Raw genomic sequence first — 19551 nt, 5'->3', positions numbered from 1 at the left:
ATTAAAGTACAGGAAAGAGAAGTCTAGCATAATTGACACTTTTTTGTTGAAATGGTATAACTTGGGAGTTCAGTTCCCATGGATTTTCAACGGTATATATTCTAGTTCGTGTATTTGCATGACCTTGATAAATTACCGTATTATACTTATAGCTAAATTTACAATAAATCATTTAAAACAGTTTTTTTTCTGTATAGAAAATTTGTTTACGCTTCGATCACCCGAAGCAGTGCTGGACTCGGTGTAATTTTATACATAGCTGTGTGGCACTGAAAGTCCCACGAAACGTTTGGGGCGAGTGATGTCAAGTGAGTACTTCCCCAGGCAGGTGGGAAGTCAGTGATTAAGTTGGTGTTAAATGGTGAATGGGTGAGGGGCCGGCGAGGTTGAAATGGTCATCATTCACCACAGGTGCCAGGCACAGTGCCGACTATTTAACCAATGCAGAATAAAAGTTGTGTTATTGCTCTGTCGTGATTGTTATGAGGAAAAGATTGCAGCCTTTCACAGTGTTTCGAGTTTTGACAAAATTAACACCACTGCCGTATTGCTGACAGGAGTTTTGAGGGTAATTATTTTGGAATACATTGCTGGCCCGTACCAAGTACCGGGTAGGTGCTTATGTACTCAGATGGGGAGGCAATGCTATAACGTTAGAGTATAGTGATCGGGTAAAGAAGCCTAGATTAGTATTAGAAAATCCTGAAAGGGACTAATATAGACTTTACCTAGCATAGGTAAACATATTCTTTAAGCAGCAAAGTGCCTTACCAAATCAGTGCTTTTATATTTTTCTGATCATTTCTGGGGTGATATATGAATATTTCATGTTAAGTTTCCATCCCTGTTTTTTTTTGTTTTTCCATGTTCCTTCTGTTATGTCAGCTGTTTCTCGAATGTAGGCTATTGGCATACTTCCAACATATGTCCTGGTTGCCTTTAAGTACCCCTTCCTAACCATACATCTTAACCTACTGGTGACCTAAACTAATCTAGCTTTTTAACCTCACCAAGATTTGAGTGAGTTTTAACAAGCACGCCATTACAAATGTTGGTGAGGCATAAGGAACATGACAACAACAAGAGGGAAAGAGTCAACAAAACAGTTGTTTACCACCATGAAAATGTTTAGAAAATACAGAAAACAAACAGAACTACAGTAAGCGATTGCGTTGATAAGGTCCTCCAGCTGTTTAAAGTAAAATGTACAAATACCATGAACAGAACTGTTTTGCTAGTCAGTAAGTAGCTACTTTTTTTTTTTTTTTTTTTTTTAAGATAAGGACAGTGGTGGACCTTTGTAAAACCATCGCGGTAGAAACCATTGAGGTGGTTTGGCCATGTGGAGAGGATGGAGAGCAAGACTGATGCAAGTGGGATGGAGAGGGGGGGAGAGGGAAGGGGAAACCAAGAATGGGATGGAGGGATGAAGTGGAGAGGTATCATATATGAGAAAGGGAGGGTATTAGCTGGGAGGGGGGCAGTGAAATGGTGAGGGACGGGGTGACGGAGGCGATTTGTTTGTGGCCACCCCTTACGGGGATAGGTGTCTAGCAATAGACAGAGTGACACTTTTAGATGTTAACTTATTCCGCTCCTTTGGGGTGTGGTGTGTCAGGTTTTCAGGAAGGAATGTCTGATTTATATGACCAGAAATTTTTTGCCAGTTTGCTATTTTGGACTACCACGGACTTAGGATTTTTTTTTTTTTTTTTTTTTTTGATAGTTTTAGATCTCTGTCTATCTGTCTATCTATTGCCAGATGCCACAATCCCACAAGGGGTGGCCATTTGACCTTGAGTTATTTGTTTTATGGGGAGGGGCACTAACCCTCCACCAACCCACTTGTTGACACGTAGGGAGCACGCATGGTTTGGTTATATAGTTACCACCCAGCGCTGTAAATGGTTTCTTGGCTTACAGGAAACCATTTGGCTTGTCACTCAATGTAAAGCCACCTTTAAAGGAAAGAAAAGCAATAAGAAGTGACAGGAAAGACGGGAGAAATAGGAAGAGAGGAGGGCAGGCACAAAAAAAAGAATGATAAAGGCTAAGGAAGAAGTAGGCAGCACTACATCAAGTGAGTGGATGATGGTCACCACATTTTTCTAATACCAGTATAGGTAGTTGCCACAAATGAACAGTACCGGTAACTGTTGTATCGAACTTTTTATTTGACTCACACCTATGGAGTGGAAATCAAATGAAGAGGCAACAGCTGGCATACAAGGCAGATGCCTTGACCAATCAGTCTGAAGCAGGGAAGCCAATAAGAATGCTCCTTTTGAGTTGTGTGACTCTTATGTAAGCTACCACATCATGCTTGTGTAAGCAGCCATGCATCTTGAACTCTGATTTGGAAATTAGCTCAAAGTTGGTTGGCAGATGTGATGACTATTCTTAGAGTAACTGGGCATTTGTAAAAAAAATTTCCAAGATGACAATGCAGCTGTTTGACTTACGAGATCACGAAGTACAGTAAAACCTTGATATACGATACTCTTAGATGTGATACCCCGGCTTAACAGTGGGGATAGAAATACCATCATATCCCACCTAACGATGGCCAAACCTTGGTTTAGTGATGGGCTTTGATTTTTTTTTTACCAATTTTGGTGATATTTTAGACTAAAATTGTGTGTTTAGGTTGATTTATAAGCTGTTTTTAGACTTAGATTAATGTGTTTTAGCCATAGGTGGGGTGAACATTGTCATATTGGGGGAGTTTACTAAGCTGGATTTTTTTTTTTTCTAGACATATTTGACGATTTTTGGATTTGTTGGTTTTAGTGAGTTATTTACAGGTGTTAGGCTAAGGTTAACTTCATTGACAGGTGTTAGGCCATTTAGTTTGGCTTTGAACTTGTTCTGGGGCTCATTTGGGTGGGTTTTGGGCTTGGTTTGGGGGGAAATCCAAGGCTGGTAAACGCTTCACATTACTGTACTTTATATATATATATATATATATATATATATATATATATATATATATATATATATTTTTTATGCGAGGAAGAAGGAACCAAAGGCCATGAGCCCGCAGTAACAGTTCCCTCCAAGAGAAAAACAAAATACAATATAGCGCCAAATTCAAGATCCAATCATTTTGAGATGCCTGGACACACTGCGTTTGAAAGACTGGAGATCATAGGCAGCAGGAAATACAGACAGAGGGAGACAGTTCCAGAGCTGACCTGTTGCATAAATGAAAGACTGGGAGTAACGGTTAACTCTTGCATTAGAGAGGTGGACAGAAAAAGGATGAGAGTTTGCTGCCAGACGGGTGCTACGCGCCCGTCGTAGAGGTGGAGGAATGCAAGCAGGCAGTTCAGAGGAGCAGTGATCATTAAAGTAGCGATAGAAAAGAGATAAAGATGCAACAGTGCGGCGAAGAGACAGAGGTTGAAGGGAGTCAGTAAGAGGAGGAGAGTTAATGAGACGAAAAGCCTTTGACTCCACCCTATTGAGAAGAGCTGTATGTGGGGAGCCTCTCCACACATGAGAGTTGTACTCCACACAGGGGTGGATAAAACCCCTGTATAGAGTCAACAATTGTGCCGGGGTAAAGAAAGAGCGGAGTCGGCTTAGCACACCCAATCTCTTGGAAGCAGATTTTACAAGAGATGTAATATGATCTTTCCAGGATAAGTCCCGAGTAAATGAAACCCCAAGCATGTTCAAGGATGATGCAGGATTAAGCTGCATATTATTAAACATTAGTGGGTATACCTGTGGAAGATTTTGTCGGGTTGATAGGTGTAAGAACTGAGTCTTAGATGCATTAAAGACAACCATATTATTTTTACCCCAGTCAGAGATACGAGCCAAATCAGACATTAGGTGTGCCACAGCCTCATCCCTTGCTTGTTGAAGTAACTGTTGAGATGGGCGTTGCGGGAACCGAATGGAAAGGTGAAGGGTGGAGTCGTCAGCATATGAGTGGATAGGGTTAGATGTACAGCTTAGATCATTGATGAATAAAAGGAAGAGAGTTGGTGATAGTACAGAGCCCTGAGGAACACCACTGTTGATAGATCTAGGAGAAGAACGATGGCCGTCTACAACAGCGGCTATAGAACGACCAGAAAGGAAGCTAGCGATGAAGGCACAGATAGAAGGATAGAAACCGTAGGAGGGCAGCTTGGAAATTAAAGATTTATGCCAGACTCGATCGAAAGCCTTTGAGATGTCAAGTGCAATGGCAAAGCTTTCGCCAAAGTCCCGAAAGGAGGATGACCAGGAGTCTGAAAGGTAGGTGAGAAGATCGCCAGTGGAGCGTCCCTGACGGAACCCATACTGACGATCGGAAAGAAGGTTGTGATAGGAAAGATGCCTTAAAATTTTTCTATTAAGAATTGACTCGAAAACTTTTGAAATACAGGACGTTAAAGCAATTGGACGATAGTTGGAGGGTTGGGAGTGGTCACCCTTCTTTGGGACTGGCTGAATGAGAGCAAACTTCCAGCAAGAAGGAAAGGTACAAGTTGACAGACAAAGGCGAAAGAGTTTGCCTAGGCAGGGTATAAGCACAGAAGCACAGTTCTTGAGAACAACAGGAGGGACTCCATCAGGCCCATATGCCTTGTTAGTACTGAGGCCAGTGATGGCAGAAAATACATCAACTGAAGAAATTTTAATGTCAGCCATGAGGAAGTCAGAGGGGGGAAGTGATGGAGGACCAGCACCAGAATCGTCTAAGGTAGAATTGGAGGAGAAAGTCTGTGCGAAGAGATCTGCTTTATCAGTAGAAGAAATAGCTACAGAACCATCAGAGTAGAAAAGAGGAGGGAAGGATGATGAGGTAAAGTTGTTAGAAAGATTTTTGGCAAGATGCCAGAAGGAGCGGGAAGAATTCGAGTCGGAGAGTTGAGAGCATTTAGTATGGATGAAATTATTTTTAGTAGAGCGAAGAACAGACTTAGCACGATTCCAGGCAGAAACGTAAAGATGATGTGATTCAGGGGTGGGTTGGCTCCGGTACCTTTTGTAGGTACCCCGATATACTATACCTCGTCTGACGATGGGGTTTTACCTAACAAATTGCATTGTTAAACTGGACTGTGCCTGTATTATCAAGAGGGGTCAACTATCCTAACTGTAAACTATTATGTAATGACAGAAAAGACATTATAATGGTACTATGGAGGGTGCAGCGAATACCAAATCAGCACTTTTAATTAAAAAATATAATTTTTATCACCATTTAGGCTCATACATTCCTAGTTTTCTGAAATCCTGTCAAAACTTTGTGCTTAATGCAACTTTTAATAAAAAATCAGGATTCAGAGGAAAACAAACTGGTTAGCTTAAGTGTTTTGTCTTTAGCTCAACAACCTACCTTGACAGACTTGCAGTTTGCATAAATATTGTATTGATTTAACATGCAAATACATTAATCTGCACTGTAAATCAATATTTATGCAAAATTGATGTCTGTCAAGGCATGTTGGTGATCTAAAGGGGGAAATATCCGCTGACTTTTGCAGGTTTTCACTCTGAATCCGGATTTTTTTATTAATAGCTAAATTGAGCACAGTTTTTTTTTTTTTTTAACCAGATTCCAGATAATTAGGTACTATATTTATGAACCTGTATGGTTCAAAATGGGGAAACCCCCAGGAATTGATGGAGTGTGGTGAAATGCTGAAGCATGAGGGGGAGAGAGTTGTACAGGGTGACCCAGAAAAACCTTCCACATTCCAAAGGTAAATGAAAAGAAATAAAGATAATCAAAATATTATTTGTACACATGAAACTTCATTCAGTACAGTTTTTATTCATCATATTTTAAAGATGACATCCTCCAATTGGTGGCCGTCATTGTCTATACACGCTTGGAGGCAATTTCTGAAGGCTGCCATGGCACGACAGGTCATGTCAGGTGGAACAGCGGCTATCTCCTGCTGAATAGCAACCTTCAGGGATTCAAGAGTTTGGGGTCAGTGAGTATACACTCGTGATTTAAGGTAGCCCCACAGAAAAAAAATCACAAGGGGCAAGGTCAGGGGAATGGGCTGGCCACCAAACATCGCGACGCAATGAGATCACCCAATCCGGAAACATTTCCCTCAGCATTTACAATGATTTTCAAGCTGTGTGTGCCATAGCTCCATCTTGCTGAAAACACACATCGAGTTCTTGAAGCTCAAGGTGTTCGAGTTGTAGCCTTAGAAAGTTTTCGAGCATATCAGTGTAACGGTCAGAAGTTACGTTAACAGTTACACAACCCTCTTCAAAGAAATAAGGACCCATGATGCCAGCATCGGCAACAGCGCACCACACAGTCACTCGATCGAAGTGCAACAGTCTTTCATGTAGCATGCAAGGGTTGTCTTCAGACCAATAATGAAAATTTTGTTCGTTTATAGAGCCACTCAATGAAAATGAGCTTCGTCACTGCATAAGAGAACAGCATCTTCCCGAACACGTTGCAGAATGTTCTCGCATAACTCCCTGTGGCTTATGCAGTCTCTTGCATTGAGTTCTTGCACAACCATCATTTTGTATGGATGGAAGTGAAGGTCTTTGTGTAAGATTCTCCTTGCAGTTTCCCGAGATATTCCTACAGCTAAAGCATGCTTCCACGCAGAACGTCCCAGAGACTTCACAGCAGATCGCCTCAGTGCTTCAATATTCTCAGGCATACGAGCGTTCCTAGGTCAACCAGGTGATTTTCTTTTTAAAAATGAGCCTGTTGCCTTGAAATTCTAAACCAACTGAAAGATGGTTTTCCGATCTGGAATGTTTTGATTCCGTGGAGTACTGAAACATCTTCGAAAGGCCCTTTGCACAGCGATCACGGAACAGTTGTTTGTGAAGAACGCTTCGACAGCGAACGCACAATGTGCTCCCAACCACGCCATGTTGGCAACTGAGGATGGTTGGGGTTGAGCTACCAACAGACCCTAGCCCCGCCCCTCCCACCTCACTACTGCCAGTGCTACAGCCTTTCGAAATGTGGGAGGTTTTTTGGAGTCACCCTGTTGAATGGATATGGAAGGTGCAGATTGGCTTGGGAGGAAGGTAGAGTCCCAGAGGATTGGAAGTCGTATAATTATTCCCCTGTACAAAGGAAAAAGAAGTGTGTGGTAATCATAGGGGCATTTGTCATTTTAGTGTAATAGGGAAAGTACCATAAATGGTAGGATACTTAATGACAGAGTTTGGGAAATACCGGTAATAGGAATTAGTTGGGGAAGAATAGGGAGGTTTTATGAAAGGAAGAGGCTGCGTAGATCAGATACTCATTCTTGGGCCTTTAGTGGAAAAAGTTTTAGAGACAAGAAAGAAGGTGTATGCAGCCTTCGTGAATTTGGAGAAAGCATATGACAGGGTGGATTGATAAGGAATGTGGAAAATATTAAGATTACTTGGAGTAAATGCGAAGTTGATGAATGCTGTGAAGAGTATGTATGACGGGGCTATGGTTAGTGAACTGAGTGAATTTTTTAATTTGAATCCTGGATTGAAACAGGGATGTATCATGTCTCCATGGTTATTGAGTCTGTATTTGGATGGGGTTATAAAAGAGATACAAGGTAGGGCAGTGGATGTTGGAGCTGTCCTAGTGAGAGGGTAGCATTTGGAAACTCCCTGTACTGTTATTTGAAGATGATACTGTATTGTTAAGTGAACATGAAGGGCAACTAGAAGGCTTGGTGAATGAGTTTGGAAGATTGTGTAAAAAACATAATTTAAAGATGAATGTAGGGAAGATTACTGTTATAATTTAAAGATGAATGTAGGGAAGATTACTGTTATGGTCTTTGAGAGAAATGAAGCCACTGGATGTACAGCGTGGTTTGATGAAGAAATGGAAAAACTGAGTTTATTTAAGTACTTGGGTAGAGTGTTGAGTAAGGATGGAAGTTTGGAGAGTAAAGTGTTTGAAAGGGTACAACAAGGAAGAAGGGTTGCAGGTTCTTTGAAAGCAGTGATAAGAAACAGGGAAGTGAGCATGGAAATATAAAAAGTTGCTGCATGACAATATTGCGATACTAACTCTAACATATGGAAGTGAAGCTTGGACCTTGTTGGAGGGACACAAGTCAAGAGTAAGAGCAATGGAAATGAGTTATTTGAGAGGAGCGTGGGGAGTTACATGGAGAGACAGATGGACAAATGAGGAAGTGAAGGGGCATTGTGGGGTGGATGTTGGTGTGATAGAAAGCATTAGGAGAGATAAATTGAGGTGGTTTGGACATATGGAGAGGATGGAGAGTGAGAGGCGAGTGAGGAAGGTGTATGTGAGTGAGGTGGAGTGGGGAAGAGGGAGGGGGAGGCAGAGGATGAGATGGAGGGATGGAGTGGAGAGGTACCGGTATATGAGAGAGGAGTGTGTGAGCTGGGAGTGGGCCAGCGAAATGGAGGGGGACAGGGCGACATATAGCCGATTTGTTTGTGCCCACCCCTTATGGGATTAAGGCGCCTGGCAATAGATACATAGATTTTCCTCGGAGAGTGATGGTGGCATGTGGTGGACGGATGGAAAACTGCTCCCATTTTTCACTTGCCTGATTTGAAACATAGTGAACCGACATCGGCAGATTGCATTTGGAGACTGTTGCGAAGGTGTAAGGACACTGATTAGCAGGGTTGGGTCCAAGTTCAGGCTACTGTACTTACTGTAAGTCCAAGTCCAAGTGCCCAGAAATTTTTCAAGTACAAGTACAGTCTTTTTCCAATTTACTGTAAGTCCAAGTCCAAGTGCCCGGAAATTTTTCAAGTACAAGTACAGCCTTTTTCCAATTTACTTAAGTCCAAGTCCAAGTACATGTCATTGTACTTAAGTACAAGTACAAGTACTTTATATCATACAAAAGTGCTCCTGTTTCGAAGAAGGAAATTAAATGATCGTCACATTCTAAAGGTTAAGTTATTAAGGTAGAAAGTATCTGTCTCTCTATCTATCTATCAATTGCCAGATGCCTCACTCCTGTTCGGAGTGGCCACAAACAAATCACCTCCACGTCGCCCTGTCCCCCACCATTTCACTGCTCCGCTCCCAACTCACCCCCCCCTCTCTCATATACCTCTCCACCCCATCCCTCCATCTCATCCTCGGCCTCCCCCTCCCTCTTCCCCCCTCCACCTCACTCACATACACTCTCTTCGTCAGTCTTTCACCCTCCATCCTCTCCACATGGCCAAACCACCTCAGTGTATTCCTCCTAACGCTTCCTATCACATCCACATCCACACCACAACGCTCCTTTATATCCTCATTTGTCAGCCTCTCTTTCCATGTGATTCCACAGGCTCCTCTTAAGTAACTCATTTCCACTGCTGTCACTCTTGACTTGTGTCCTTCCAGCAACGTCCAAGCTTCACTTCCATACGTTAGAGTTGGTATCACAATACATACTGTCATGTAGTAACTTTTTCACTTCCATGCTCACTTCCCTGCTTTTTATCACTGCTTTCAAGGAACCAGCAACCTTTCTTCCCTGCTTTACCCTTTCAAGCACTTTACCCTCCAAACCTCCATCCTTACTCATCACACTACCCAAGTGCTTAAACGTACTTACATTTTCCAATTCCTCATCATCCAACCTCGCTGTACACTCACTGACTTCACCTCTCTCAAAGTCCATCACTTTACTCTTCCCTACATTCACCTTTAGATTCCGTTTCTTACACACTCTCCCAAACTCATCCACCAAGCCTTGCAGCTCTCCTTCGTCTTCACTCAACAACACAGTATCATCTGCAAACAACATTACAGGGAGTTTCCAGACACTACCCTCTCTCACCAGGGCCACTCCAACATCCACTACCCTACCTTGTACCTCTTTCATTACCCCATCCATGTACAGATTGAACAACCCTGGAGACATGACACATCCCTGTTTCAACCCAACCTTCAAAGAGAAAAATTCACTCAGTTCACCATCCACACGCACTGCAGCCTTAGCACCATCATACATACTCTTCACAGCATTCATCAACTTCCCATCTACTCCATATATTCTTAATACTTTCCACAATCCTTGTCTATCCACCCTGTCATATGCTTTCTCCAAATCCATGAAAGCCGCATACAACTTCTTTCCCTTCTCTAGAAACTTTTCCACTAAAGATCTAAGAATGAATATCTGATCTATACAACCTCTTCCCTTCCTAAAGCCTTCCTGTTCTTCTTCAACTAATTCCTCTGTTCTTTCTCTGACTCTGTCAATAAGTATCCTACCATACACTTTTCCTATTATACAAAGAAGACAGATGCCCCTATGATTACCACACACTTCTTTTTCCCCTTTTCCTTTGTACAAGGGAATAATTATACCTGACTTCCAATCCTCCGGGACTCTACCTTCCTCCCAGGCCAATCTGCACATCTTCCACATCCCTTCTACTACTATCTTTCTCCCATACTTCAGCATTTCACCACACACTCCATCTATCCCTGGGGCTTTCCCCAATTTAACTTTCTTCATTGCTTCCACAACTTCTATCCTACTGATTTCTTCCTGTCTTCTCACCTCCCTCCTTCTCCCAGCCATTCCCCATCCACTTATACTCGCATTACTTCCATCCTCTATGTTCAACAATTCCTTAAAGTGTTCTCTCCATCTGCTCACTTTTCCTCCCTTCTCCACTAGTAATCTGCCATTTTTATCTTTCACTCCCCTGCTAACTTCACTTCCACCCTGTCTTACTCTCTTCACCTCTTCCCAGAACATTTTCTTACAGTCCCTCCATTTTACACTCAAGTTCCTTCCAAATTCCTCATCTGCTCTCTTTTTACTCTCCCTTACTAATCTTTTCACCTCTCTCTTTCTTTCTACATATAACTCTCTCTTCCGCCTCTCAACTTCTTCCATGCCCCTATTTCTCATCCATTCATTGTATGCTTTCTTCTTTTGTGCCACAGCCTGTCTCACCTCTTCATTCCACCACGCTGTTCCTTGCACACCCTTCCGTCTTCTCTTCATCCCACACACCACATCACATGCTGCACATATTTCTTCTGTAAATATCCTGCACACACCTTGCACATCCCCCATCTGCTCCAATTCATATTTGCCCAATTGTTCCTCCACTTCTCTCATATTCTGCCTTTTTCTCATCCTCTTGTAACCTTTCCACTCTCCTTACGAATACTCCTTCTTCCCGTCCTTCCCTTCTTCTATTTCTCCATCCTAATTCGACCTTGATTCTGGCCACCACCAAGTAGTGGTCAGAAAGTCCACTCCCCCAACCTCTATAAGCTCTTCCATCCATTACACATTTTCGCATCCTTTCATCCACACACATAATCAATCATTGCCTTATTTTCATTCAGTTCACCACTCACCCTTCTCATCACTCACCATGTATACCTGTGGATCATTTTGTTCCTGAAGAGGGTATTGGCTATCACCAACCCCCTCCCAGCACAAATGTCCACTAACACACTGCCATTCTCATCTGTCTCAGCAGGCACACCCCACTCACCAACTATTCCATCCACCTTCACATTCCCTACTTAACCATTCATATCACCGATCAAAAACACTCTCATTCCTTCCAAACTTTTCTATGCACACCTCCACATTTGTCCAGAACTCTTCTTTCATTCTACTTGCACGATCTTGTGTTGGCACATACACACACACAATCGCCCACATTTGTATTCCGACTTTCAATCTTACACACACAATCCTTGACCCAACTGATCCATACTCTCTTATGCTCTTCTTCCATCTTTTACTCACAACTATACATACTCCTTCTTTTGCCCTCTCATTCTCACCCACTCCTGCACATATACCCCATCCATACTCCCATTCTCTCACACTCTCACCTCTCCATTTCGTTTCAGTTATTCCGCATACATCAGCTTTCGCACCCTCAAGCGCCTGGACAATCTCTCTCTCTTTCACCTCATCATTCACTCCCCTTACATTTCACATTCCGATTACCATGTCCTTTGTCCGGTCCTTGGTCGTCATCTTTTGGTCAGTCCTTGTCCGAGGCTTATTGTTTGTCTTTTTAGTTAGTTGTTTTCCGTGGAGGGGCACTAACCCTCCGCCAGCCCTTTTAGTCGCCTTTTGCGACAAGGAGGGATACTGGGGGAGTATTCTTGAAAAAACCCCTATCCCCAGGGGGTAGAAAGTAGCATATTAGAATATAGGTATACTGTACTTTATTAATCAAACCATTTTTTCAATGACACAATATTAACTCCACTTAGTAATACCTTTATAAAGTTCAATAGAATATATAAATTTTTGTTGAATATAATGTACTTGATTGTACTTGAAAGTACTTCGTATTTTTTCAAGTACTTAGGGTCTAAGTACAAATACAAGTACAACCAAAATTTTAAACTCCAAGTACAAGTACGTGAAAAACTGTACTTACGTCCAAGTACCAAATACTGTACTGTACTTGGACCCAACCCTGCTGATTAGTACAAATGTGAGTCAGCAAAGACCACAGGAAACACAAAAGAAGGGCAAGATGAAAGACGAGGAAGAGGCATGTGTGGCTGGGGGAGACAAACATCACTGCAATGATGAAAATATAAACAAGGAGGCATGTCACAAATGTGACAAAATAGTTTTGAGTGAGGATAAGGCTGTCAACGGTGAAGTATGCGATATATGGTTCCATATTGATTGTGAAAATATGCCAGATGAGTGTACAGCTTTATGATGGAGTTCAGTGAGGAAATTATTTGGAATTGTAACAACTGTAAGGGAGGTTGTGTGAAACTCCATCGCATCATGAAAAAGTTGAACGTTGATAATATTTAAATTTTGACTAGACGGGCTGGGTTGGAAGCGAAAATGAGTGAAGTGATGGAGTTAGTGGCTGAAGGACAAAATAAACACAGACATGAACAATATGTTGGGGACCATGGGGGCCCAGTCAGTGGAGACAAGGGAGAAGGTGGAAATGAACTCTGAGCACTGCAGAGGTTTCAGAGACAGACTTACTGTGGTGGAGGCTAAAGTAGCTGAGATGGAAGAAAGAATTGTAGGTACCCTATGGATTACAGTACAGATAAACAGCCTCACAAAGGTGGATGAGACTAAGAACAAGATAGGTGATACAGGATAAAAGGTGAGCATTCACAGGGCAGAATCTGTTGAGGAGGTTATTGATAAGTGAGTGAAAGGGTAAAGAAAATAATATACAGTGGAACCTCGGTCCTCGAACATCTCACATGTCGAACAAATCGGACCTCGACCAAAAAATTCAAGAAATTTTTGCTCCAGAGGTCGACCAAAATATCGGTCCTCGACCAACCTGAACGTAGCCAAACGAAGGGAAGCTGGCCGACCGACAGTCACGCGTCCACCTTTGTTGTTCGTCAACGTGGTTGTCCTGCTGTGCTTCACATTTACTTGATTCAGTGCAGTATTAGCCCCTAATAATGGCTCCAAAGAAAGCAAGTTCATCCAGTACGGCTACTGGCAGTGAAAAGAGGAAAGTAGTGCGGAAAATAATTGAAGAAGTGGAAAAATTATTGCTTATCTTCATCAGTGAGAAACAATTAGCAGGAGACAGTGTTAGTGAGTATATAATTTGTGAAAAGGCAAGAGAAATATACAGTCACCTCGTAAAGGAAAGCACTGGTACCAGTGCTGAAACTTAAATAGGTAAGCATCTGGGATCTTGGAACGGATTAAAATGATTTACATTATTTCTTATGGGCAAAATTAGTTCGGTCCTCGACCAATTCGGTCCTGGAACAGCCTTCCATAACGGATTGTGTTCGAGGACCGAGGTTCTACTGTAGTTCTGTATGGTGCACCAGAGTCAACCTCACAAGCAACAAAGGAAAGGATTGATTATGACAGAGCCTTTATACTGAAGCTAATGCAGGCATGCGAGGTTGTTTGTGACCAAACCAAGATCATAAAGGTAATTAGGCTGGGCAAAAAATAAGATAGAACAAGACAAGTGAGGGTAATGCTATCCAGTCTGGACATTAAGAAAGATTTACTTGATAATCTTCACAAGATGCGGGGTAATCGTGAATTTGATGCTTTGAGAGTGGATCAGGGTATGACTAGGTGGGAGAGAGAGCAAGATGCAGCCTTATGGATGGAGGCAAAAAACATGTCAGTGTCGGGAAAGGGAAGTCATGAAGTCAGAGGACCACTGTGGAGGAGGAGAATCTTCAAGCTGTCCAAAGCAGATCGACTGAGCGCAAATTAACAGGAAAGTGTTCTGAGAAAATTGTAATTGTGTAAATACCAAGGATGGAGTGAGAGAATTATTTATTATGTTCAGTAATGAAGTTTGAACCCTGTTAGAGGGACACAAGTTAACCCTCTCACATACCATAAGTTTTCAGTAAGCTTTTGGTCCACACACAAAACCAAAACCTCGCTCAGGCTGGCTCCGCTCACGCGGCAGGGAAAAAAATTCTATGGCCCAATTTACCCTCGGAAAGTGCTTATATTGTTATAAATTACTTCCCATCCTCTTCATTGATGTTTAAACTATCAAATAAGAAAAAAAAAACATAAAACAGTTGAATAAATGTACAGAAATGAAGCCAGAATAAACATTATTTATGAGAAAACTAGCTTCTCATAACTTCCCAACATCACCGTGAAAATTTTTTCCTGTGATGCGCAGTTGCAAAGGACATGTCTATATGCAGAACTTCACGATCTTTCATATGTGAAAGTTTCAAGTTGATATGTCCAATAGTTTTTGAGTAAAAAAAAAAAAAAAAAAAAAAAAAAAAAAAATGAAAATTGCCTAAAAACATCTGATTTGTTTTATTTTGTATGTTGTTAGTGACACTGTAACAAACATATATGTAAATTCTATACAGTTTTGTAGCCTAAAGGTTAAGGAAGCCCATGATATAATTCACAGTGTTATAACACTTATTGTTATGGAGAAAATGAATTTTGAAAAGTTACGATCTGTTGCATGTGGTGACAGCACCTATGCTTCAGCCCCTAGGCTGAGTATGTTCATTTTTCGTAACTTTTCCCCAATTATTTTCACACATAGGTCACTTTGCTTTACAAATGGATGCATAAGAAATCATCAGCTTGATTAAGCTTTCTTCAGATTTTTTATGGGACCTATACTTTACGAGTATAATAACTGAGAGAATAGCAGTGAAATCCACCACATTTTCCCTGTGAGAAATATATAATCAATACACATTTTTTCCTTACAATACAATAGCATTAAAACTAGACAAATAAGCTGGTTACTTACGTCCTCTAGTAGTGTTGTAGTGTGTCTTGAGATGGAGTTGCAGAGAGGAAGACAGGTACGATCACAGCCTGTGTGTGTTTGTATGTGTGTGTGTGTGTGTGTGTGTGTGTGTGTGTGTGAGTGTGTGTGTGTGTGTGTGTATGTGTGTGTGTGTGTGTGTGTGTGTGTGTGTGTGTGTGTGTGTGGAGTGATGGCGGTGTTGTCAGTTGTCATAGGAGTGATGGCAGTGGTGTCAGTTGTCATAGGAGTGATGGCAGTGGTGTCAGTTGTCATAGGAATGATGGCAGTGGTGTCAGTTGTCATAGGAGTGATGGCAATGGTGTCAGTTGTCATAGGAGTGATGACAGTGGTGTCAGTTGTCATAGGAGTGATGGCAGTGGTGTCAGTTGTCATAGGAGTGATGGCAGTGGTGTCAGTTGTCATAAGAGTGATGGCAGTGGTGTCAGTTGTCATAAGAGTGATGGCAGTGGTGTCAGTTGTCATGTACTCTTTCTCTGATAAGGCCTTGCGAGACATTGTAGGTTTAGTGTAAAATAGGAGGGGAACGATAAAAATCGGTTAGGAATTTTCAAATCTGGCTTTGAAAATATATAAGAAACACTTATACACCTTCACAAGCACACTGCACTATACATAACACAATATCACTATAATACACGTAAGGTATGGACGGTGCGGCAGTGGGAAATGCGGGTTTAAATGGCCGACTGCTTGCTCACACACCCTTCGAACCTGACTGTCGGAAGAATACTGAACTAAATATAGGCCGCTTGCCTCTCTGATAAGCTCCCGGGTGTTGCCATATATTTCCCTTAGACGTGGCTACCCTTAGCTTTGACTCAACCAAATTTGACGCAAATCCATCCTCAGGAAAAGTTTCTATGACCATTTATAGGGAAGTTGTGTCATGCTGGGTCATCGGTTACTCTTCAGATTGCACGGATTATGACTCGCATTGCATCATCGTGCGTGAAGGGGTTAAGAGTGAGAGCAGTGGAAATTAGTTATTTGAGAGGAGCATGTGGAGTCACATGGAAAGACAGACTGACAAATAAGGAAGTGAAGGAGCGTTGTGGTGTGGATGTGGATGTGATAGGAAGCGTTAGGAGAAACATTGAGGTGGTTTGGCCATGTGGAGAGGATGGAGAGTGAGCAACTAACGAGGAGAGTATATACGAGTGAGGTGGTTGGGGGGAGAGGGAGGGGGAGGCCAAGGATGAGATGAAGGAATGGAGTGGAGAGGTATATACGAGAGGGGGGTGTGAGCCGGAAGCAAGGCAGTGAAATGACGGTGGATACGGTGACATGGAGGCGATTTGTTTGTGGCCACCCCTTACGGAAATAAGGTGTCTGGCAATAGATAGATAGATTGAAATGTAGATGTGTTGGCCATGAATAAATTGGTGGAGTTAAATATGAGGCTGAAGAGCATGGATAAGCAGCCACATATCGTCCTGCAGGAAGTTAGATCTAAGAACTGCAGATTTGAGAAAACGGCTGCCAATTACTGCATACTTAGAGGGGTTATGATTTTGAAGATGTGAATGTACAGAGCACTGAAGGGAGGGGAACCATAATGTATATTAGACACAGGATTAAATACAGCTCTTAGGAATTTAAAACTCCATACTGTGAATACTGTTTAATAGAAGTGGAATGCACCATTAGTATCATAAATTACTCCTATTTACAGAAGTCCAAACTGTAGTGAAGAAAATAATAACAATCTGTGCCAACTAATGAGAGAGAGAAGCCATTAAAAAATGCAGCACAAAATAGTCTTAGGCTATTTTAATCAACCCCACATTGATTGGAACAATTGTATGACAAGCACAGGAATCAGTGACCTGCACACTCTGTTTGCTGAGGAAATTTGGAATCGCTTCTTCAACCAGGATATTTTGGAGAAGTGATCCTATAGGAAATACACTAGATCTGTTGTTTAGTAATGATGTCAGTAGTTGAGGATATTGGTCTGGGGAGCCCATTGAGAGAGAGTTATCATGCCTGCACTTACTTCAGCTGTGACCTGGGTGAGATGGAGGAAAAATGCAAGAAAGAGGCATACAGTGCATGTTTGTATAAGGTGATTATCAAAGGTGAAGGAAAAACTAAATGTTATTGACTGGTCCTAATGTTTATTGCAAGAGGAAACATAAAAAACAAGAAGAGAAAATGTTGCAGCAAGTTTAAGGAAATCATAGAGGAGTGTGTACCTAAAAAGAAACCAGGAAGGATCATCATGAGGATGAGAACCAATGAGAAACTATCAATGAATAAGAAGCTCTGCTCCAAAATAAAGTAAAACAAAGGCTTTGGGAAAGAATGAAGACACTAAAAGCTAATAATTCTTCAAGGGAAAGATGCCTGCTGTAACAGTTGAAAGTGAGTACAGAAGTCTTAACAGTCAAGTTAGATGGGGAAACCAGAAATGCCCCAAAACATATGGAAAGGGGAATAGCCAAGTGTGCCAAAACCAGTTCCAAAATGTGCAAATATGTCAACTCAAAAACAAGAACAAAATCAAGAATAGATGACCTATACAGAAGTGAAGGAAGAGACTCTAAGGCTACAACAGACAAAGAAAAGGCAGAAGTTCTATCAGAGTACATCTTAGAAGTGTTTGTTAAGGAACCTAATAGGGAGGTACCAAAGGCAGATATTAAAGATGTAAACCCACTTTTTTGAATTGGTATAACTAAGGACAAGGTAAGAGAGATAATAAATAAATTGAAAAGGAACAGGTCTGCCAAACCGGATGATATCCACCCAAGAATAGCTATTGAAGGAAGTGACGGAGGAGATACTTGAACCATTGAAGATCCTCTTTGAAAGTTCGTTTCACAAGGGACAGATGCCAAAAGACTGGTGCATTGCACATGTCACTGCCATATTGGTGACAAGAAGGAGCCAGGAAACTATAGACCAGTGAGCCTTACTATAGTTTGTTCCATATAAACTGGCGGAGAGAAACCTGCATTTTCCTTCACAAGTCTGGGTCAAACATAGAATGCAGGTGACCTTTGAAGGATTATCCCCCTCTTTCCTCCAGCCCCTCCCTTCTCCTTCCTCTCCTGAGAGAGAGAGAGAGAGAGAGAGAGAAAGGAGACACACACACACACACACACACACACACACACACACACACACACACACACACACACATAGTACAAGGGAGAGAGAGAGAGAGAGAGAGAGGGTAATGAGTATTTCACCATTTTTTTTATATAAAACTCTATCTTGATAGAAGTTATTTTTAGCAAATCATATGAATGATATTTTAATAATTATAACGTTTCATCATTTTGCGATGAATTGGTGATTTTCTTAGGTTTGCAAATCAGGATATAACTCGTAATAATGCCTTCAAATTACACAAATTCATGTTTGGATTGAATGTAAGATTAATTAATATTAGGTCAGAAAAATGTTATTGCTATATTAGAAGATTAGACAATAAACTGTTCAAATCTCTCTCTCCCTCTCTCTCTCTCTCCCAAGAGAGTAGGCTGGAGAAAGAGTCAGGTGAGGTCACTTTTATCCCTTTGTACGGTCACCTGCGTTCGACTAGGACTTGGGAGTAGCTTCTCCGCCACTTTATATGGAACAGAGTATAGTGTAGTTTGCAAGGTAATGGAGTCACTGCTGGGAGAAGAGATAATTCACCATGTGAAAGAACACCATTTGTTCAACAAGAAACAGTTTGGTTTCATACAGGGGAGGTCAGCAGGCTATTTTAGCTGATGAAAGCACTGCATTGTTGGACTGATGCCATAAGCACTGGTGGGTCTGTGAATGTAGTATATTGTGATTTTATCAAGGCCTTTGACTGTGTATCACACAAACGGCTTTTAGAGAAGGCTTAGGGTTGAGGGAAATTAATGGTTATGAAGTTTCTTGACCGGAAGGAAACAAAGAGTGATGGCTAACGGCAGTTCATCTGAATGGAAAAGCATCATGAGTGGTGTTCCTCAAGGTTCCGTACTTGGTCTTCTTCTTTTTGTCCTTTTCATAAATGATCTACCAGATACAGTGAAAAATAATAGCGAGGTGTACCTATAAGCCTATGACATAAGAGTCTTCAGGAAGATCGTTAGTGAGGACTGCCAGAAGTTATTGGATGACCTAATTGAAATAAAGAGATGGACTGAAAAATGGATGCTGTACTTCCACCCGAGGAAAAGTAAATATATGAGGATAGGTAGAATAGATGTGGGCAACAATGGATACCTCCTCCAGACAGATATTTAAAGGACAGACAGTGAAAAGGTCATAGGTGCAGTAACAGATGATAAATTGACATTCTCTGAACGTGTGTCTGAAAGATTAACAAAGCGAATAAAATTGTCAGTATTATCAGATTAGGAGAAATAC

At 41.6% G+C, this 19551-nt stretch overlaps 1 protein-coding gene across 1 annotated transcript in view; it reads left to right on the top strand.

Moving 5' to 3' along the window:
• Positions 1-315: 315 nt before the first annotated feature.
• LOC145400251 (zinc finger matrin-type protein 1-like) overlaps positions 316-19551 on the top strand; it is a 288463-nt gene continuing 269227 nt past the window's right edge. The window contains exon 1 of the mRNA XM_080272765.1: positions 316-411. Coding sequence (XP_080128891.1) covers positions 366-411 — 46 coding nt within the window. The 5' untranslated portion in view covers positions 316-365. The remainder of the gene's footprint in view (positions 412-19551) is intronic.

The sequence above is a fragment of the Coenobita brevimanus genome, chromosome 51 (assembly GCF_032717465.1).
Source record: "Coenobita brevimanus isolate Jiangsu-jjx chromosome 51, ASM3271746v2, whole genome shotgun sequence".
In the NCBI taxonomy this organism is placed as follows: Eukaryota; Metazoa; Arthropoda; class Malacostraca; order Decapoda; family Coenobitidae; genus Coenobita; species Coenobita brevimanus.
Note: the sequence above shows the minus strand (reverse complement) of the source record. Positions and strands in the feature narration are given on the sequence as shown.